This window comes from Astatotilapia calliptera, chromosome 16 (genome assembly GCF_964374335.1).
Source record: "Astatotilapia calliptera chromosome 16, fAstCal68.1, whole genome shotgun sequence".
NCBI lineage: Eukaryota > Metazoa > Chordata > Actinopteri > Cichliformes > Cichlidae > Astatotilapia > Astatotilapia calliptera.
In genome coordinates, this window is record NC_137437.1 from 30,417,098 (window position 1) to 30,439,314 (window position 22,217).

Genomic DNA, 22,217 nt, shown 5'->3' on the forward strand with positions numbered 1-22,217 from the left:
GTTGTTTAAAAATGAATTCATAATCGTGAGTACTGATTTGTATGCAGTACTGCACCGAAAACCTCTCTGCGATTACTTTGAATGCTTGCAGATTGCTGCAGTTGCCTCCAGTTCGAATAGAAAACATTGACTTGTCTACAAAGACTTGCCAGCTTCTCAGCAAGCAGTAGCAAAATTTAACAAAGTGCAATGCAAACCATCAAAGTAAGAGCTGTGTTTCAGCACTTCAACTCACACATTTCAGAATTTACCTTGAATGCAAAATATCTCAGCTTTTGTGTTTGTGTAACCCTTTTCATGACTTCACTATCACATGTTGGCAAATTTGCAGGCAAACTAATGTTTTCCATGCAAACTAAAGGCAAATTCAGCAATTGCTACTGCAAATTTCACCTAGCAACTGCCAGATACCACTCACCAACTCCATCAACCTGTGATTGCAATGGTGTCACTGAACCGTTTCTAGGCTTGGATGCATAAAGGAAAGCAATGAAATGAGCCAGAAGTAGAAGCAACATTGAGAACTGGTGACAGCTCCCATCCAGATCCCCCAGAGTACTTTTTACAAAGAACAATGAAAGGAAGGAGGTCTGAAATGAGAACGTAGTTGTGTAATGTAGGCGGGAGTTTATTGATCTCTGGGTACTGAACTCCATATAAAATAATCCTCAAATTTATTAAGCTTGATTATTGATTTAAAATACTGTTTGCTGTAACGCTGGATTCAGATCCTTGTATTTCTAATAAATCATATACATAACACATACAATGCCAACTTGAATTTACCAGCTAATGGAGAAAGGGATGACAATGTACATGCATTAAGAAGATTTTAGATTAAACAATGGTCCCTTTTTAAATTAAAAGGCACCATTATATATAAGATTAGTACCATGTTGTATTAAAAAAGACCTTAGAGTAGTGATTGATGAACCAATTGAAGTATTTAATGTGAAAAAGTTGAGTCATTTTTCAATAACATTACATACAATCTGACTTCTTATTGCAACCAGAAGAGTTGACCCCCTACTGTTCACTGGAAGTAATTCATGTAAATTAATTAACTGGGTTTGCTGGCAGTTATCACTGACGCTTTAGCTATTTCCTTGGAAAGCAAGGAAATAGGTAAAGATCCAAAATTGACACATGTAACACGATATTTTTTTTAAAATATGAAAACGTTTTACAATATCCTTTAAATTCCAAGGCTGAGATATTAAAACTAGTTTTCATTCTGATTGATTCTTGCGCTGAAATAGCAGCTTATAGTCAAGCTGTGTGCTCAAGTGGTTTTGAAAACCTGCAAACAAATTGCACAGAGCGTTCAACAAATAGCTTAATCAGTCAAGCAGACCCCCAGCCCTATCTGGCATTTAAAAAGTGGACACTCCGTTCAAATAATAGCCCAGAGGTTACAAGTAATCATCACAGAACAATTCTCCTGTTCCCCAAGGAAATAACTCCCCAAAGCAGCTGCATTGTCCTTTTCTGTAAGCCCACAGAGTAATAACTCAGGTCGACACAACAGTGTTCACACAATGTAAAGGGGAGAAATGACAAGACTGTGTGATTGGCACGTTGTTTTTCTTCTTCCTCTTTAATATTCTTTATTGAAAGAGTTATACAATAGGGCGCATATGAGGCATTATGAGAACAAAAGAACAACAGAGACATAGCAAATTCAAAAACTACCAGGCTGACCTGACCAGAAATAACAAAGCTAGACAACTGTTCAAGAGGGTTAAAACAACTGATATTTTGAGGGGGGTATCTTTTAAAATGATCTGAATGAGTGCATCTACCCCTGTGACAGACTGGCGACCTGTCCAGGGTGTACCCCGCCTCTCGCCCTATGACAGCTGGGATAGGCTCCAGCACCCCCCCGCGACCCTGAAAAGGATAAGCGGAAGCGAATGGATGGATGGATGGAGTGCATCTACAGGGTGGGCAATTTATATGGAAACACCGTAATAACATGGGAATGGTTGGTGATGTTAAAGTCCTGTTTGTGACACATTAGTAGGTCTATATGTGAGGGGGCAAACTCCTCAATCTGGGTGGTGACCATGGTGGCCATTTAGAAGTCGGCCATCTTGGATACAACTTTTGTTTTTTCAATAGGAAGAGGGCCATGTGACACATCAAACTTATTGGTAATGTCACAAGAAAAACAATGGTGTCCTTGGTTTCAACATAACTTTATTCTTTCATGAGTTATTTGCAAAGTTCTCTTTGTTCACAGCCATTGACATGTCGAAGAGGTTAACACCTGAGGAGCGGATTGAAATTGTGTTTATATCTGGTGAACGCAGTAACCGGGTCATTCCAGCAAATTTCAATGCAAGACACCCTACGAGACCACCCATCTCCCATGCTACAGTTAGCAAACTGCTTGCTAAGTTTCGTGAAACTGGTTCAGTGTTGGATTTGCCAAAATGTGGACGCAAGAAAACTGTCACTAATGAAGAAACATCAGTGGCTGTCTTAGCATCATTCAGCAAGAGCCCACAGCGTAGCACTCGCCACATGTCGCAGTGGCATTGGTCGAACATCCGGATATTAGCTACTCACAAATGGCACCCTTACAAACTCCAGCTACTGCAGCATCTCAACGAGGGTGACCCAGATCAGCGCACAGAATTTGCAGAATAGGCAAAACAGAAATTGGAACAGGACCCTCAGTTCACGCAGAAGATTTTGTTCAGTGATGAGGCAAACTTTTATGTGAATGGTGAAGTTAACAAACCAAATCACCGCTATTGGTCTGACACTAACCTACACTGGATGGATCCCTCCAAGACTGTTGGGACAACAAAAGTGATGGTTTGGTGTGGTATATGGGGTGCAACGATAGTGGGTCCATTCTTCATCAATGGAAACCTCAAGGCCACTGGATATTTGAAATTGCTACATGATGATGTGTTTCCCTCTTTATGCACTGAAGCTGGCACGTTCCCTGAGTTTTTCCAGCAAGATGGTGCACCACCACATTATGGGTGCCAGGTCCGAGCATTCCTAGATGAACAGTTTCCTGGAAAGTGGATTGGTCGCCGTGGGCCAGTTGAATGTCCCCCAATGTCTCCCGATATGACCCACTTAGACTATTATCTTTGGGGTCATCTGAAGGCAATTGTCTATGTTGTGAAGATACGAGATGTGCAGCACCTCAAAATATGGATATTGGATGCCTTTGCTGGCATTTCTCCTGCGGTGTTGCTATCAGTGTGTGAAGAGTGGGAGAAGAGGGTTGCATTGACAATCCAACACAATGGGCAGCACATTGAACACATTTTATAAGTGGCCAGAAACTTGTAAATAACTCATGAAAGAATAAAGTTGCGTTGAAACCAAGCACACCATCATTTTTCTTGTGACATTACCAATAAGTTTGATGTGTCACATGGCCCTCTTCCTATTGAAAAAACAAATGTCCATATAAATTGCCCACCCTGTACGATCTCCCTCTACAATCTCCACCATTGTCATCAGCCTCATTATCCCTAATAAGAAAACTGGTGTTGCTCTTGGCAGTTTGCCTTCTACCAGAAAGGCTTTCTGAGTTGGTAAATACTGTGACTCTGCAATCCAGCTTAATCAAGTAGCTTTGGTATCAAAGCCTCATCTACCAGTAACTTGAGAAAGAAAATGAATACATTGAAGAAACTGATGTAAACTGAAGTAAACTATTTAATTTACCAGTCAGGCCCTGAGTTTGGGATAGTGACTGAAGAAGGAGACCTGTGGTATAGGCAGTTTATGATTCCTGTAGGCTCAGAGATAGGGCTAGACACTGATCAGCTTCAAACCTGGCCAACCCAGACCTTTCTGTTTGGACCTGTTAACTGGGGTAGACTATTTTATTTAAAGACTACATGAAAATACTCTGCAGATTAGTGCAAAATAAACAGGTCAGTTTGCTGTACTGTGATGGTTTTAAAGTATAGAACAGTGTGTGACTGGTGTACAGTGACTTTGGTGCAAGTTGGGATACAATCAAGTTTAGCAGAGATGAATCTGAAGTTAAGCTGATGATGTTTAGATGGTTCATACCAACTTTAAACCATCTAGTAAACAGTTCTCCATCCCCTACACTGACTGAAACATATGCGTACATGTTGTTGGATTGTGTACAACAAAGTTTTGTATATCCACAAAGAGCAGTGAACCTCAGTGCATATCCATATCAGCTGATCACAGCCTGTACACTAAGAAAATTAACCTGTTGTAACCTACTTTTCCCCACACTGAGTGGCTACAACTGATGTTAGGGTTCCCCACATGCTGAATCCCACTTTAACCTCTTCCCTACTCCCCTTTTCCTGTTCAGAGGCAAAGTCACCCACTACAATGTAGACAACAGAAAATATAGGGTTTTTTTAAGCTTCCTTCTTTTCCTTCTGATTCAAGCTGAATATAACTAATATTAAAAATTAGACTAAAGTTTGTATTCCCATCTTCTAATATTATTTTGTTATTGGATAAGTAGCTTTGCACAAAACATTTAAGATGTTTCTTGTTAAACCGGACACAATAAGGTAATATTTGGAGAACATGAGACACCTGCATTCATTTTTGTTAAGTGAAAATAAGCAACCCAACAATTCCTCTCAGTGCATCCTTCTGCCCAAAGACTCAGTCATGCATTCAGCGTCATTAAACTCTTACAATTCAGAGATCAAAGACCCATTTTCTCAGTTATTTATAGAAGCCTAGCAGCTCTTAGTTGTGGAACTAAAGCCACACAACATCACATCATTAACAGTGTTTTCTCTTACAAAAATCACAGTTATTTTTATAATAGGGTGTTTATCTCATGGTCCTGGATTTCCGACGTAGGTTTTTGCTTTGGGACTCCTTTGGAATTCTTCTGCCTTCAGGGTCTCTTTTTGTTTGGCTTTCTTTTGGTCCTTGGTTTGTTGTCTACATTTTGACTTTAATTTATCAGGACAATTTCTGTTATTATTACTGAGTCTAATTATCCCTCAGGTTTCTGATTTCTCTTTTAACTTATGATCTTTATATTTTTCCAGTTCTACGTATTAATTATTTTGTTGTGTTCACTATAGTTGCCTGTGTTTTCACGTTTCATTTTTCCATTTACTTCCTGTTTTTCGATACGTCATCAACTTGAAATAAAGGGTCGCTTTGTGTTATTTCCGCCTGCCTTTTGGAGCCTGAATTTGGTACCTCAATCTGCAGGACATGACGGTTTATGAGGCTCTTAAGATGAGGGATTTTTTTTTTCATGTTTTCCCCATGTCAACATTTGATTGAGTCAGAGAGTCTCAGTAATGTCTGGAGCTGAATCATGCACATATATAAAGAATTAAGAACATCAAAAGTCCTCATGAATTCCGCTGATGCAGCACATGGGGATTTCTTCTCAGAGCTGAACACTGAGATATATTTAGAGAGGAGAAGCTAAGTAAATAAAATCTGTTTTTATTATTATTCTTTATATTCTATTCTATGTTATCCACACTTCAGAGAAAGAAGCTGTTCTGATGTTCTTTATGTAGTTCATCGTGATTCATTCATGTGTTTATGGGATTCTCTTTCAGCATTATTAAACTATTAAGACCACTGCTTTGCATTTCTTTGATCCTTTCCTTTGGCCTACAACATAACAGGGATTATGGTCCCTATATACTTTATTGATTTATTGAGGATTTGACAGGAGGGTCAAGGTAGCACATCTGAAAAGTCTTCTAGGTTTTCAATAAGTGGCTGCTGAGAACTGTAGTACTGTGATTGTAATGTAATGGGAAGTTCCAGAACGTTGAATTTGTCTGCACTGGGTCCTGCTTAAGAGTCCACATAATTTATTTTTCTATTTTGCATGCAACAGTAATCTCAAATAAATTGGTCCATATGTGTTGTTTTACAAGATATCTATTATTTCCATAGAGATTAAAAAGAGCTTGTGAAGCTGATAAATTGGTTAGTGCATGTTGTGTTCCAGCATTGATAAAAACAAATATTTAGGAGGTTGTGACCTCCAAAAATGAATTTTAAAAATCTCAGATTTGTCATTATAACTGGATTTTTTAAGTAATTTAAAAATGTTGTAATTAAAGTGTGAAAAAGATGTCTGAGGGGTGGTTTTCGTTTGTTTTTACACATTTAGTGTTCCTTAAGATTGCAAAATACCACCCTCAATGCAGATTTAAAAAAAAAATCAAAAGCTTGGAGAATGATAAATTTTCTATATCAACAGTTCAATATCTATCTAAATGAAGAAAACACATGAGAGCTGTGTCTCAGTTGCCAAGCCAATTTTTTAGAGGTTGAGGGGATAAAAAGGTATGTGTAGTCACCACCATCAAAGGCAAAGAAAAGATCAAAAGGAATTAAAATAGAGGAATGCCCACCACTGGCAGGAAGATCATTAGTTTTTTTTTTTTGTTGTTGTTTTTTTTTTGCCTGTCCCGTTTGGCTCTTTTGCCATCAGAATTGTTGTCTAAAGGCAAAGAAAGATGCCCAACGGATTTACTTTACCAAATTGACCATCCCAGCCTTGCCGTAACGGTCCATTTGATTCACCTTTTATTGTTTATTTTATTTTCATTTAGTGACTTGACTGGGGGAAAGAAGGGGAGAAAGAAAGAGGGAAAGAGAAACAGCTGAGAAGAGGGATGGGGGAGAAGGGCAAAAGACAAAAACCAACAGAACGGGCAGAAAAAAAAAAGAAGAAAAAAAAAAGCATATATCAATCACCTGGGTCACCTGCTGAGAAAGAAAAAAGAAAACAAGCAGAAGAGAACAAGAGTAATAGAATAAACAACATCACAATGATATATGGGAAGATGACAGTAAATACTAAATATTAAACATTATTGTGCAGCACATAAGATCAACAGAACACAGTGTGCTTTGAGGTAGGAGCCAAAAAGGGTGTAGTTTGTGGGTGTGATCACCCGTGTGTACACCTGTGAGCATGGACGCGCTTGTTTTGTTTTTTTTTAAAGGTTCCTTCATGTAATAATCTGCTAGAGGGTGTGGGGGGGCCACAGCCCCGTCCTCTAGGGCATGAAGCAGGTATGGAGGAGATCAAAACTCCAGACATCCAGAGGCCCCCAGAACACAAGAGACCAAGGAAGACCAACAGAGGGGCAGCCGCGCCACTGTCCCAGAAAGAGCTGAGGAGAGTCCCAGATGAGGGCTCACTCAGCAGCCGCGGAGCAGAAGCCAGGGGGAGTTGCAGTGACGCACCCGTGAGCTCCGCCGGCAGCCAGCCGGGCTGGGAGTGACGGAGCCCCAGGCCGAGAGGCCGGGGGCACCCCACCTCCGAAGTGGCCCGAGCGAGCCCCAGGCTCTAGGCCCCGATAAGCGGCCACCAAGGAGTGAGCCGGTGTGTACCTGGACGCCCATCCCCGGACACAAAGAACCACCAACGCACCGATGTCTGAGGGAGTCCACCACTGGCAGGGGAAGTGGTGGTAGGGGGAGATAGGCCTCCAAACCTTGGAGGGCCTGAGATGTCCCCAGAGAGGTGGCGCCTGACACCCAACCTGACATATAGACACAGAAATATAGGCACACACATATACAAACATCCATTCCCACCCTCATGCTCTCATATGCACTTACTCCACACCCAACCAACGTGGAGACAGACATAAAGAGACGCTGTACACACGATCACAGGAAGATCATTAGTGAATTCAAAGAAAAAAAGTATCTCTCAGCACTGGGAGTGTTATTTAAAGAGTGATTGTTTCCCTGGTAGAAGTACCAATAAATGTAAACTTGCATGTATATCTTAAAGTTGACAAACTACAGCATTTAATAATAATGACAAGAACTTTTATATGAATAAAACTCATTAAACTCTAAATTTACTTAAAGAAACAACAGTTTGTTATACATAGCTTGTAAGATTTTGCCCGTTTATAATATATTTAAGCTTGTTTGCAAGTATCACGTTTTCACAATCTAGTAAAAAGCTGTCATCATCTTTCATTGTCCACAAAAATCTTAGTATAGTTATGTGTTTGATGAACATTGTAGGAGTTTTCTAGATTATTTTTAAAGTGTTTTCCTCTTAATCTTTTGCCCACACAAAAAGTGTATAAATGTGCTTATTTATTCCTGATATTAGGACAATTACTTACTGTCAGAAATGGTAAATGGCCTGCATTTGTATAGCGCTTTTCTAGTCCCTAAGGACCCCAAAGCGCTTCACATTCAGTCATTCACCCATTCATTTACACACTGGCGATGGCAAGCTACATTGTAGCCACAGCTGCCCTGGGGCGCACTGACAGAGGCGAGGCTGCCGGACACTGGCGCCACCAGGCCCTCTGACCACCACCAGTAGGCAAACACGGGGTTAGTATCTTGCCCAAGGATATTTGGCATGCAGTCAGGAGGCAGCCTGGGATCGAACCACCGACCTTCTGATTAGTGGCTGACCTGCTCTGCCACCTGAGCTACAGCCACCCCAGAAGATTACACACACAACAGTCCTCTCTGCACAGGTGACAACTAGCCAGCAAAACAACACCTGGTTGTAAGCTAACATTATGGCTGCTAATGTAAGGCTCCAGTGTTCTAAAAATCACACATATCCCTCTGATAAACAGTTTGATTGCATTGATTGCAGTCTTCCTCTGTGTAATTCAGACATGTTTGTCATACAGCTAAAATATGTATTAGGGCAGCTTCAGGGTGAAATTTGTTGAACTGACAAGTTTTTCCTTGTCACCAATGGCAAGTACTTAATTTTTAGTAATCTTTTTTTCAGAATGCCACAGCTCTGAGTCCAGCAGAGTCCAAGATCTCCATTTTGAAAAAAAAAATAAAAATGAGGCCATAGCATATGATTCACATACCCAGTGGCGGTCCTAGCCTGTGTGGCTCCCTGGGCAAACACTCCCTCTGCCCCCCCCAAACACACACACACACACACAGACAGACATACACATAAAACATATTAGGGATTGTACATAAACATAAAACTGTTGTTGGAGCCATGCTGAATTTCACCAGAGAAACACACACACACACAGACATATGAAGAGAGAGAGAGAGTGCGCCTAGTATGCAAACAGCCACCAAACAGCCATCATAATTCATCATACAATGAGAACAGAACAAATCAACAATTGACAATGATTAATTAATATTAAAACCTGTAACATAATGTATTGTTTGGAGTTTAGTCTGTTACTGTTACTATTTTTACCATTTCTTCTTGGAGCATGTAACCCACATCATTTCCTTAGGGATTAATAAAGTATTCTGATTCTGATTGTTTCAGAATACATGACCTGCCATTATCCAATGACACATCTGCTTACCTGTATCTTGTGCTCGTTTCTCCTCCTCTTCCTTTCTCTTTTTTCTAAGCTGAAGACATGATGGCTTTGAACTTTTCTTGTCCATCTTCCATTAGTTTTAATTTTACACTCTAGTATGAACACCCATCCCTCAACCCGAGGATCACCACAACATAACCTAATAAACCTACACCTTAGTTCACTTTGTCTAGGGTTTATTTAGAGGATTTCGCACAACCCAGGATTCACTGTAGTTTGCGTTTTGGCCAGCAGAGGACGCGGGTGATCACACACCCGACGTCGGACTCGTAATAATACGGCGAAGACACCAAAGAAGAAGAAGTAGAAGCAGAAGTTTCCGGTGCAACAGCTAGGCATCATCATGCCTACTGCTGTGATTATGGAGGAAAATTTTGATAAACTATTAGAGCAGTGTGAAGCCCAAGAGCTTGAGGTAAGGACTTTGTGATCTTAAATATGAACAGGAAGGTCGCAGAGATTTTGTGGCTTTGAAAGCAGGATGGGAACGCTGCGGTTTTTAGATATATTAGGCTACCTTACTGGCTACGAAACCTAGCCTGTGTGTAGCCTACCTTAAAGCTCTGTGAAATTAACTTATCAAACACGTTTTCTCGTAGGCGAAACATTCTCATGTTAAAAATGAGATATAGGCTGTAGCAACGTGTTCATGTTGGACTGCTCTTTGCTTTACCTTTGCCTTTACTTGTCAGCAGATAGTAGGAAGTTAGCGATCATAATCTCTCCGTTAAATTGGAACATATCTGCAGGTCATGTGTTTGATTTAAGAACCTTTAAGTCTTATCTGTGTTGACAGTCTGTCTGTCTATCTGCATGCAGCCTACGGACTGACAGTTTATAGTATAAGAATAAATGAGCGAGACTAGTACTGTAATGTTAGCAGGAGCTAAAACTATTAACTGGACGCTTGCTGTTGGCTGGGTGAACATCAGCGACTATTATTTTTTCTTTATTATGACAATAATAAGACAATAATAATAACCCGTTTTCTCTGAGAAGTAACATTTGTTCAGTTTTCCGCTTGTTTTAGTTCCAATGTTTAATCGCACACCTGCATTTCTTTGTAACAGGCTCCAGGGGGCATTGCAACACCTCAGGTCTACGCTCAGCTGCTGGCGCTCTATTTACTTAATAATGACATGTAAGTCTCTGATCTCTATGTATTTATAAAAAGAAATACATTTAAATCTATATTTGGGTCTCAGATTGCAGGTAGCTGATTTAGTTGATGAGACCCTTTTTACTGCCTGTATCTATATTATGAATGTGTTGTGTGTTTTCCTAACAGGAATAATGGCAGGTATCTGTGGAAGAGGATTCCCCAAGCAATAAAATCGGTAAGCTTGTTAAAACATGTGTAAACATTGCTAAAAAAAAATAACATTTGAGCATGTAAATGTGAACAGTAAATGCTGTTTACTTTAAAATCCAATGTTGGTTTTATTACATTTTTCAAACCTACTCATACTGTCATGTACACAGTTACTAGACACTTTGTAAGGTGCACTTTGCTAGTACTGGATGAGCCCTCTTTTGCCCTCAGAGCTGCCTTAATTCTTTGTGCATTCATAGATTCAACGAGGTGCTGGTTTTAGAGGTTTTGGTCCATGTTGACATGATGTCATCACACAGTTGGTGCAGATTTGTTGGGTGCTTATCTCTGACATAAATCTCCTATTCTGAAACCTCTCTAAACGCTGTACTTGCTTAAGATATGATGACTGTGGAGCCCATTTGATTAGCCTTCCTATCAGTTCGAAACAGTTTGACCATTCTCCTCTAAACTCTGTCATCAACAAGAAGTGGCACTCATTTGATTTTTCCTTTTTTCTGAAAATACAGTGTAAATCCTAGATGAAAAATCCCAGCAGATCAGAAGTTTCCTAAATACTCAGACCAGCCCATCTGACACCACCAACCATTCAAAGTGTCTTGTATTACCATTCTTCGTCATTCAAATACTCAATTTGAATAGCATTTTGTCTTTGTCTCGTCTTGTGTGAATGCACTAAGTTAATGTCATGTGACTGGTTGATTTAATGAGTAAAGACAAACTCATGGATTGGAGAAGTCCTTTAATGACTGAGCAGCCAGATCCATCATAGCATCACTAAGGGATGGCACAAGGAGCCAATGGTGAGAGGCTAATAAAGATTTCTTTTTCTAGTCCCTGTTTGCTTTGGATCAACTGGAGGCTTTTCATGGAGCTTTCAGAACAATATGATAATAAGGAATTATATTCTAGCTTCAAATTAGAAGTTAGAAATGTATGGTCTGTGTTTTTCATCACCCTTTTGCCATTGTGGTGCCTGCATCACATTTAATATTAAGGGCATACCACCCTGACACAACCAGTTCCATGTTTCTAGAAAAATTGCTCAACTTTAAATGTAAGTAACTAAAAACATATGTAATTGGCATTTTCACTTGTATTGCAAAATGATCTTAAGTCCTGGCAGATCAATTTGCCCCACAGGAAAACTTTTTGGACCTGCTTAGACAACCAAGAGAGCACTATGAAATAAATGGAATTATGGTACTGCCAATCAAGTCATGACTTCTTGCCAAGTCCAAGAAAAGACAATTTAAGGATGATGGAACCATTGTGATCCAACAGTGTTACATATATATTGGGCTGTGAATGTTCTTCACAGTAGCATTAAAGCCACTACCTGGTCAAGTGTTGCATTCTGATTGTGTTTGAAATGCTTCTCACTTGTTTCCTGCAGGCAAATCCTGAATTAGCAGCTATATGGGCAGTGGGCCAGCGTATTTGGCAGAGAGACTTTCCAGGGATCTACACAGCCATTGCTGCTTATCAGTGGTCGGAGAATATTCTTCATGTCATGGAGGCCCTTAGAGGTAACCAAAAAATGTTAAGAACACTAGTTGACTTCTCGTGCCTCACGTTGACCTGTTATTACACTCTTCAGATTAATTATGCTTCCAAATATTCTTTATCTGATATATAAATTTGGCTCTGTTGAAACTAGGAACTAAGGCAACATGTTCTTTCAGCAGGTTTAAGTGAGTTCAATATTTTAAAAAAGTTTCATAAATCATTTAGAATAACTGCCAGCAGGGGGCAACAGCTGAACCCAGTCAGGGCTATGAGGCAACAAAGCAATGGGAAAATAAACAGAAACCCTCATGGTCATGAAGGGTACATCAAATAACCACAACAAGATACTTGCATATTAAGAAGGTGGTTGCGTACCTACATATTTTTCTGTTTTTCAGATCACCTTCTCAACTTCAAAGGAAACATCAGGTCATAAAGTTATATCATCTGATGGTCACAGTTCTAGCTGCATTTGTATCATGTGTCAATTACATTGTGCAACAGTTTAAGAATAGCTTCTCACTTATGTTTATGACACTGTGTGTTGATCAGATATTAATGCTCAGAACAGTATGTCATAGCACAGTTAAGCAACCACTGGTCATAACTGCTTAGTAGATGTGTGAATAAACATTAACAAAAAATGTGCAACAGTCAAGAACTGCAGCATTTATTCAAGATTACATTTTTTTGCAATCTGACTGTACTTCCAGGCACTTAATGTACTGAGTGTATTCATGACCATCATACAGCTCACACTAATTAGAATATTGCATAATATATATTTTTTCCATCAATGTGTTAAAAGAATACATTTCCAAACGTATAAATTAATCTGAATATTTTTAATAAATCTGTTTAAATCAAAGCCACAAAACGAAGACATTAAATATATTGAGAACCTAAAAAGTAATAAAATATATTATCATCTTACCTTAAATTTAATTTAACAGTCTCACTAAATTGTGGATTTTATTATTAAACTCATCAGGTTCCAGTGCTGAAGAATAAGCATTGCAAAAGAAAGAGACTAGCAGGTAAATTATCATTTAGAAAAAAGAGGCTTAAATGTTGTGTCCGTGGTAGTTTAATAAACATAATTGATCCTCAGCCATTTGCTTTTACCGGTTAGTTTAATTTAAAACGTATGAAAATTGCTTTTCTGTACAGTCACTCCATTTACTAAACAGAACCGGTTACATAAATTGGCACATTGAGCAGATAAATGAAAAGAAATCAAATGGAAAAACAGCCAAGTCACAGGATCTTGACACAGACTTGTTTACCAATAATACTGAGCCCTCTTTCTCAGGTCGAGCTCCTCTGAGCCGGTCACATGGACCCTGTTTGTCTGTACTCAGTTGGCCACTTGGGTCACTGTTAGAGGGGACTCTGCGCCCACTGGGGCATGTGACACATGCTGCAATGGGTAGGAGGGGGAGTTTCGGTGAAAAGATCCTAGGCTAGCAAGCGGGTAGGAATGCCTGGTGGAAAGGATCGGGTGTCACCAGCTGTGAGTGTGCAGTATAAAGGACAGAGCCGCTAGCTCTCAACCAGAATAGATATCAGCATTTCAAGTACGGCACACCAACAGGAGAAGTTCTTAGACGCTGTACTCTCTTTCAGCGACTCAGCTTTTAGCTTTCTCCTTGTGAGAACATAAGACTTCCTAGTCTAGGTGTACGCATAAAACTTACGAAATGGACATCCAGAGGACAGGATCTGTAGTTCGGCCCCCCAGCCCCATGGATAGCCTTGAGAAGCAGCTGAGCTGCCCCATCTGCCTGGACATGTTCACGAAGCCTGTGGTCATCCTGCCTTGCCAGCACAACCTGTGCCGTAGCTGTGCCAGTGACCTCTATGACTCGCGCAACCCGTACCGCTTTTCTGGTGGCGTCTTTCGCTGCCCTACCTGCCGGTTTGAGGTTGTGCTCGACCGCCATGGTGTGCACGGGCTTCAGCGAAACCTGTTAGTGGAAAATATCATTGACATCTACAAGCAGCAGCAAGAACTAAGTGGCAGTGGAAAGACAGAAACCAACCTGAAGCCTAAAGAGTCCAAAGAGCCAAAGTGCCAGGAACATGAGGATGAGAAAATCAACATCTACTGTGTGACCTGCCAAACACCCACCTGCTCCATGTGCAAAGTGTTTGGCCAGCATAAGGACTGTGAGGTGGCCCCTCTAACAACTGTTTATGAGACCCAGAAGGGTGAACTGAGTAATGCTATCGATACGCTGGTGACCAGCAATGGTCGCCTGCAGTCTCTGCTTAATCAGATGGAAGACGCCTGCCGTGCTGTACAGGAAAACGCTCAGCGTGCCAAGCAGGGCCTCTCTGAGCGGTTTGATCTGCTATATGCTATCCTAGAAGAGCGTAAGGGCATTTTACTTGAGCAGATTGGGAAAGAGCAAGATGAAAAGGTGGCAGCTCTGCGGGCACTGGCTCAGCGTTACGGTGAGCGACTGCAGGCCAGCTCAGAGCTGACTGATTCGGCTGTGAGGGCATTGGAGCAGAGCGGAGCTGCTGAGTTCCTGTTGGCTTCGAAGGGCCTTATCACACAGACCAAAGATGCAGCCAAAGCCTCACTGGGGGAAGAAAGGCCCGAGCCAGGCTTTGAGAAGATGGACCACTTCACTATATCAACGGAGCGTGTTGAAAGAGTCCTTGGAAAAATGGACTTTGGAGTGGTTGGAGATGATGATGAATTTGAGGATGCAGAGGAAGAGGAGGAAGAAGAGGAGGAATGATGAGAATTGGAAGTTGTTTTGAACTTAAGTACTCTTGAAGGTGTTTTGAAATAGGGCAGTGTTTGTCTTGAGGACTGAAATATTAAGGAGGTGAAAGAGGATGTGGGCTGAAACTGTTTGCCCTGTCAGTGCAATATCTAATTTCAGTGTCATATTCATTCTTTTTTTCTTAAGTTCTTTTTATACTTTTGTACCTCTAAGTCTGTTAAATGTAGAAACAGGTAGTATTTAGGAATAGTTGTTATTTTAGATTTCCTTTCTCACTTTTTTTGTGGAATTGGTGATCAACTGACCTCGATGTAATCACCAAGTCTGTTGTTACTGGTAATAAACCTGCATGAATTGAAGCAGCAATGTTCTTTATTTTTAGCTCAATGTAAGCCCAACTTAAAATATTGATTTATTTATATTAAATAAATGGGGCTTAAAAGGAAAAAAAAAACCCTACATGACTTAGGATTATTTTGGTGCTACAGACTTTTGGAGTGCTTCCATCCAAATGGTTCCCAGTCTGTTGCTGCTCTTACTTGGCAGTGGACTGTATTTAAAAATAAAGCCCCTTGCCATGTCCTGTCTGCTTTGCCTTTGCTGGTGAAAAGTGGGGGCTATTTTTAAGAGGTGAGATGGTGAGAGGTGATAGCTCACCCTGGAATAGACTGACAGGGAAGGACAAGCCAGGTCCCGTTTCTCCTGCATAAAACTCCCATCCTCCCACTCACTGATGTCTTACTCAGCACCCACAACCCAACTCTGAAGTGTCAGAGGGGCATGCTAAGAAAGGCCTGTCCAGTTGCCACACAAGTCATTCTCTAGCGGCCAAGAGACCATGGTAAAAATATACATCTTCCCTGAGGCTGGGTTACAGAAAAAAACCCCTTGAGATGATCGGCCTTGTTGGGTCAGGAGCATTTGAATTTACAGATGGTCAGCTGCCAGAAAGTTGTTCCAACACAAGAAGCAGTTTTATAAGCTGTGTCTCTTTTTAATAGGAGTTTTTAGCATAGTGATGCACAACAAAATGGGTTTCATTTGGATTTCTTGATTTAAGAGGTTGTTTGAATCAGAACAGTATTTAAATAAATAAGGATTGTGGCTATTTGATCTCAGGCCTCCATTTCAGGGACGACACAGAGGACACCCAGTCAGTTTTTATAGTCCAACATATTTTTTTTAGTTTGTTTTTGGCTAAGCTTTTGTTTTCAGTGCAGTTTAGTTTGTCTACAAAAACTTTGTCTTTATTCGAGTCACAGTTACAGTTTGTTTTTTAAGGTTCAGGAAAAGAATTATTTAGAATAAGCTTCTGTAACATTTTAGTGAGACAGAACACCTCGCCAGAATATGATTATGAATTATTTGTTCAGGTCCCCTGAATCTTTTGGATATATTTAATGGTCCCCACCACACACAAACCCAAACACACACTGATCTCAATCAGTAGAATCACACCATTCTTCAAGCACTCTTCCTTTACATAAATAAAGATTTTTTTTATTTTTTTAATAAATTAATGGAAGAAACAAATTGGTGTATATAATGGTCAAACTTCCCTAGAGCTGGACCCACAGATCATCCCCCCCCCCCCCATGCTGAAACGCCACCTACAGTCATGACTTTGGTTAAAACTCAAGCGCAGCTGTTGCGTAAACGGTGTTGACATATTTTCCAAGACATGTGTTCAGCTTCTTTTTGCCTCTTTTCCATAAGAGCAGTAACATTTAGGACAGGAAGCTCGTTGGACATCACAATGGGAACGCGCTCTTGACAATCTCCGGCCTTCCCCTACACAGCTGTCTTTTCTCATCCCACTTGTTATTGTTACTGCTGCTAACGGCTGCAGCAGACAGGAGGATGATTGTTGGTATACACACAACCCGTTGCTAGGCTATAAAACACCAAAGGCCATAACCCCAAGGCACTTGCGTGATAGCTGCTGTAGCAGCAGCGAATACCTGCCAGCGTATGTTGTTTTTGAGGCCCTGTCACTCCTACAGTAATCTCCACAGCACGTCAAGTCAGGCTAGATAAACAGGGCAGTTTGGAAGCTGAAGCCAGAGCCTGCTGATAAAGTCTTCAACGGGTCTGTGGTGTGAGCTTATTTGTGATTCGGCTTAAGCATGCTTCATTTAACAGATCTTTAATTAAGTGTACTTGATTGTGGAATTCATTTTAGCTCAAGTCAAAGTTTCCTGAACAACAAATGCAAGATTTCACTTAAAGCAAACCCAGATGGTATGATGAATTAAAGACAATTTTTTTGTTAAGACTAGCTTTGTTTGATTTTCCCAGAGCAGTTCCTGTTAGAGCTGCGTGTCATTGTGTGTTTGTTTGGGCTGGGATGAAGTGACTTGCCAAACACATACAATTACCACAAGAAAGGTTAAAAATCTGCAAAGTCAGCAGAGTGAGAAACAAAGAGCTTCTTCCAAGGCCAGTGCACTGTCTAGTTTTAAAGAAATCAGAATTTGTTAAGTTCCTTTCCCACCACATTCTCTGAAATTTGGTCCAGGGGGCGTTGTGTAATCTTGCAGATGGACAGAGAAACAAATACCCTTACTTGACATTTACTCAGGATGTAACAATGTTGAAACTAAGACTAAAGCCATGATGCAGCTGTTCAGTTTTATTAGGATGATACGTCTCATACTTAAAACATGAAGTTGGGAAAACGCATTACTGATGATGTATGCATCATCAGTAATGCGTGAATGCATGTTGGGAGTGACAGATCTGGGTTATGGCATAAGTGAGACAGTACAAAAGATGGAAAATCCTCTCCAGCATTGACATTTCAGTATTAAGTGATGCCCCAGGGATGAGATCAGTGATGCACGCTACATGAGTGCAGCTGACCATAGCAGAACAAAGCCTCTGAATATCTATAAAACTAATCAATTACCTTAAAGTGTTAAAGTCAGTGGAAGAACACAAATTATTGCCTGAAAATGCAATAATGATTGGGCTTGAATTTATTGCATTGCATATTCAAAATGGAAATAGTTTGATAACCAGATTTCACTATTAAGGACCAAAGGCAGTGATAAATCATGTAAAAATAATAGAAGACAAAAACAATGTTCCCCCTCAATCCATGGAAAAATCAGTGAGTGATCCCAAGTGACCTGCAAAAATCATCAGATTTTGTGTACATCAGCTTTACTTTTTTCATTCAACCCATGCAAAATATTTCCAGAGTTACAGACCTTCAGAGTGCAAAGGTGTGGGTTGAAATTTGGAGCTTTTTTTTTTTTAATCCGCTTACTGGTCCAGGATTTTAACTGCATGAGTACCAAAGAGATCCACATGACCTCTCCAGAGTTGAGGGAAAAATAAAAAACACATTAAGTTCTGTTTAAAAACTGGAGCCAAATCAATTTTACACCCACACTAAGGGTCATGGTCTAAGGAGAAAATGTTTCTGTCCAGCCCTGTAACCAGTTTTGAGCAACATTTTAATGGGATATATCATAGTTGAAATAAACTGCACCAGTTTAATGTCCACGAGAAGAAAAAAGCTTTGGTACCATAAATGTTTAATATGTTTCTGATCAGAATCAGAATCGTGTTTATTGGCCAAGTATATGTGCAGACACATACAGGGAATTTGGTTCCGGTAGATGGTGGCTCTCAAGCACAGTGATGTAAAACACACACACACACACACACGTGTCTATATATACACATTACACATACATACACAAAGCTGTGTAAACCAACTATAAATAACGGATCTAAACTTATATACATAAAATACAGAAATGAATGAGGTGGAATGAATACTACAAAATGTACACAAGGTGCAGCTGCAGTCTGGCAGTGGGAGCAGTGTGACAGGTCAACTGTTAAGAAGGGAGATGGTGAGGGGAAAGAAACTGTTCCTGTGTCGGGTGGTCCTGGTCTGCAGGCTTCTGATCATTCAAAGGGGGGAAAAAACTCTAAAGTGTGATTCATGAATGATTGCTAGCTTGTGAAAACAAATTATACAAGCCCCCCCCCCCCCCCACCACCACCACCACACACACATTTTCATACTAGCCTCATCGTCCAGCCACAGTTCCTTTTGGGTCAGAATAATTTTCCTTAATGTATTTTGACAGTCTGCAATTCTGGCAGGTTTCATAGCATGAAGGTAAAACTGTACATGGCTTTTTAAATATAATAAAGTTGTGCTCAGAGGGAAAGATCTATTCAGAATACTTTTTAAGTACATGTTTCATATGTAATTTAAAACAGCCTGTGAATATAGATTATTTGTGCTTTGTACGTTATGAGATGAACAGTCTGTTCAGTGGTTCATTATAATCTGATGTGTTTCTGGTTCTCAGAGCTTTGTTCCTTAGAATATAATAAATCACTCCTGAAGAATTGTTCGTCTCAGCATGTGACCTCCTGTGCTGTTGCTCATTAGAAGTGCTGTTTACATGAGACATGTTGCTTAAATATCATGTTAAAATGCTGTAACATCATACTCTCCTCGTGCCTGGAAGCTCCCAGCAAGTTGCCCTGTTTGCTGTGCACTTTAAATAGAACCAGAGCCTAGATTTAGCTCATATGCACTCCATATGCACCTATCTCATATGTCTTCACAGAGAGCACACGGCAGCGGGCGTACAGCCTTGTGGCCCAGGCGTACACTTCCATCGCAGCGGAGGATTTTGCTGCCTTTGTGGGCTACTCTGTGGAAGAGGCAGTGAAGGGTAATGTTATATCTGCTTTTTTTTTAATCAGTCAGTAATCTTGCTCTCAATTTTATCACATTACTTTATACAAAGTTATTAAGAATTTTTTTTTTCTTTTTTCCCCTCACTTCAAAGGTGTGGTGAGCCAAGGCTGGCAGGCAGACGCCAACACCAGAATGGTGATGCCCAAAAAACCAGGTAGGTGGCAGTGTTGCTCTGTTAAACTGTGACCAGGATGTACCCAAAAGGAGCATCCAACTCCCAGGCTTCTCCTCCCCGGGGATTTTATTAGACACATAAAAATGCTGTGAGCACAGATTTAGGACTTGGGTCATGCTGACATTGTTTTTCCTTGAAATTCTTGAAGTATGTGATTATCGTCCATATAGCCCAAATTTTATCACGGTCACATGTCCGCGATTCAAAGCGTCAAGGCCTAATCCACGGGTTTGTTGATTTATGTGGACATACCAGGGGACATCTGTCTTATCTGTAATCATCAGAACTTACTGCATGACTGAAGCATCTGCTGCACACATGCATGCAACCAACCAACCCACCCACATGAATCCCCCAACTTTCTTCCTTAGTTTTTATTGGCTCTTTTAGTTGTTGATCTCACACCAGAAACGATTCTATTTAAGATGGATGTAAAAAAATTGTGCTGGCCTGGCAGGTAGTTGTTGTTTAACAGGTGAGGAATAGTCTTGAGCTCACTTCTAGATGTGAACAGTAGGTCTAACTCGAATGAGCTGAGCTTCAGAGTCCGAGCATGTGGGCTAAAGAGCTAAAACTGAAAGGATGTAAGAAGATCGATAGCATTTGGCACAAGAGGAATCTCCCTCTGACTCAACTTCTCCTCCTCCGTGTCTCTCTCCTTCAACAGATCTTCCCCCTGTCTCGTTGGTTCCAAATGAGCAGCAGTTGGCCAGACTCACTGACTACGTGGCTTTTCTTGAGAACTGATAACCCACCACAGCCACTGCCACCCGTTTTCACCCGCTCGGTACTGAGGGAGAATACAAGACTCTTCATCCTTCCTGCAGCCCTGGTTGAGACGTACACCCACCCCACCCCCCATCATCTTGCATGATTTCTCTGGGACATAGCTATTTATGTTCAGCGACTAATAAACCCTCTGCTCTTGATGTGTTGAAAATTTCAGACTGTGATGTTGTACATTTTTATGCTCTTCGCGAACCCACCTGATGTCTAGATTTGGCCGTTTTTCAAAGGAAGCTTCATTTTCCCGTCACCAACTAATTCTTTCCTCCCAGCAGAAATACACAAACCAGCTTGTACAGTCCACTCCTTCTGTTTTAGCATTTAAAGTTGGCCTTGATATAAATGTCATCGGGTAACAGGAGTCTTGGCATGCATGCATCACCGTACGGAGACCTCATTTTGAAATTTTATGTTTTGACTGGTGAATAAATATTTTGCTGTTTCTATATTTCTCGTACTGTTCTTCTGAGTTTTGTCTGTAATTGGTGTTGTATTTCAGAGTCAACATTCACTGTATATGAAAGTTTGTTGTCTTCTGTGGCCCAATATGAGGAAGCAGCCCTGTATTTATGTATGATTATGGACCACCAGGTAAGTTGATATTGGAGCAAATGGATATTTATACCCCAAAATCACATAAATTGTTCTGGAAAATGAAACGAGTTGCAGTTTAATCCTGGCGGTGGAAGGCAAAACTTTAAACACACAAACATTTTTTAACATCTCTGCTAAATATAATAAACTTCTAAAGTGATGCTTTCTAATTAACATCAGAGAGCTCACGGACATTTTTATTCTGTGATGTCATATCTGGCTGCCATCTGTTCCTCACTGCTGCAAAATAAAAGCCTGTATAAGGCCTCTGTTCTGTTTTGAGGCATAATTTGAAATGTGCACTTCTCCTTTACTTTGTAGTCATTTCAGCTTTTATTGTAGCTGGCACTGGAAGGGAGAGGCAGCCATTTGATGTGATTTAGTGTGAAATCCTGGACATCGGGGCCATTCCTTGCACTTTTGTGGTTGCAAGGATCTCATTTATTTCATGGCATGGTTTGCTTTGTTTTGAAAATGCCACATTGGACACGACTGCAAGCATGAAAATTGCCCGTCTGTTTACATTTGCTGCTGTGTGTCCTTTTAAGTCTGTCTCGGTCTACAGATTTGCAGCATGTAAAGGGAACTGTGAACTTAAAGATACTTCTCAGGGACTGGCACTGAACCAGCATGACAGTATCCACCAGGTTTAGTCAACACAAACACTAAAAGGTAATGGACCATAAGGATATACACACAGATGTGTGTCCAGCAAACTATTGTGCATAAACTGCCTAAACTAAGTAAAGAGTGCTTAATTCGATTTATATCAATAATTAATGTAGTATTAAGCTGACTGGAAGTTTAGTGACTGAGGGGTCAAACTCGAGGGCCGGTGTCCTGCAGGTTTTCGATATCACACTGGGTCATCACACCTCCATCAAATGATTAGTTCATTACCAGGCCTCTGGAGAACTTCAAGATATGTTGAGGAGGTAATTTAGCTATTTAAATCAGCTGTGTTGGATCAAGCACACATCTAAAACCTGCAGGAAAACAACCCTCTAGGCCTGGAGTTCGACATCTGTGA

The 22,217-nt window shown here is 40.6% G+C and overlaps 2 protein-coding genes across 2 annotated transcripts; both read left to right on the forward strand.

Moving 5' to 3' along the window:
- The first annotated feature begins 9,578 nt into the window (after nt 1-9,578).
- On the forward strand, nt 9,579-21,041 carry cops8 (COP9 signalosome subunit 8). Its single transcript, XM_026145009.2, has 7 exons — nt 9,579-9,735; nt 10,391-10,461; nt 10,609-10,657; nt 12,050-12,182; nt 19,499-19,606; nt 19,724-19,786; nt 20,475-21,041. The coding sequence occupies exons 1-7, from the start codon at nt 9,664-9,666 to the stop codon at nt 20,552-20,554; spliced, it is 576 nt and encodes a 191-aa protein (XP_026000794.1). The 5' UTR covers nt 9,579-9,663; the 3' UTR covers nt 20,555-21,041.
- Nucleotides 13,283-15,259, forward strand: trim63b (tripartite motif containing 63b). Its single transcript, XM_075410355.2, has one exon. The coding sequence runs from the start codon at nt 13,863-13,865 to the stop codon at nt 14,910-14,912; it is 1,050 nt and encodes a 349-aa protein (XP_075266470.1). The 5' UTR covers nt 13,283-13,862; the 3' UTR covers nt 14,913-15,259.
- Nucleotides 21,042-22,217: the final 1,176 nt, after the last annotated feature.

Bases quoted from the DNA above. Each gene is read 5' to 3' on its own strand.
- cops8 (XM_026145009.2), top strand. From the start codon at position 9,664: ATGCCTACTGCTGTGATTATGGAGGAAAATTTTGATAAACTATTAGAG. The intron at 12,183-19,498 runs GTAACCAAAAAA...ATGTCTTCACAG, and splicing joins TGTCATGGAGGCCCTTAGAG to AGAGCACACGGCAGCGGGCG. The intron at 19,787-20,474 runs GTAGGTGGCAGT...CTCCTTCAACAG, and splicing joins GGTGATGCCCAAAAAACCAG to ATCTTCCCCCTGTCTCGTTG.
- trim63b (XM_075410355.2), top strand. From the start codon at position 13,863: ATGGACATCCAGAGGACAGGATCTGTAGTTCGGCCCCCCAGCCCCATG.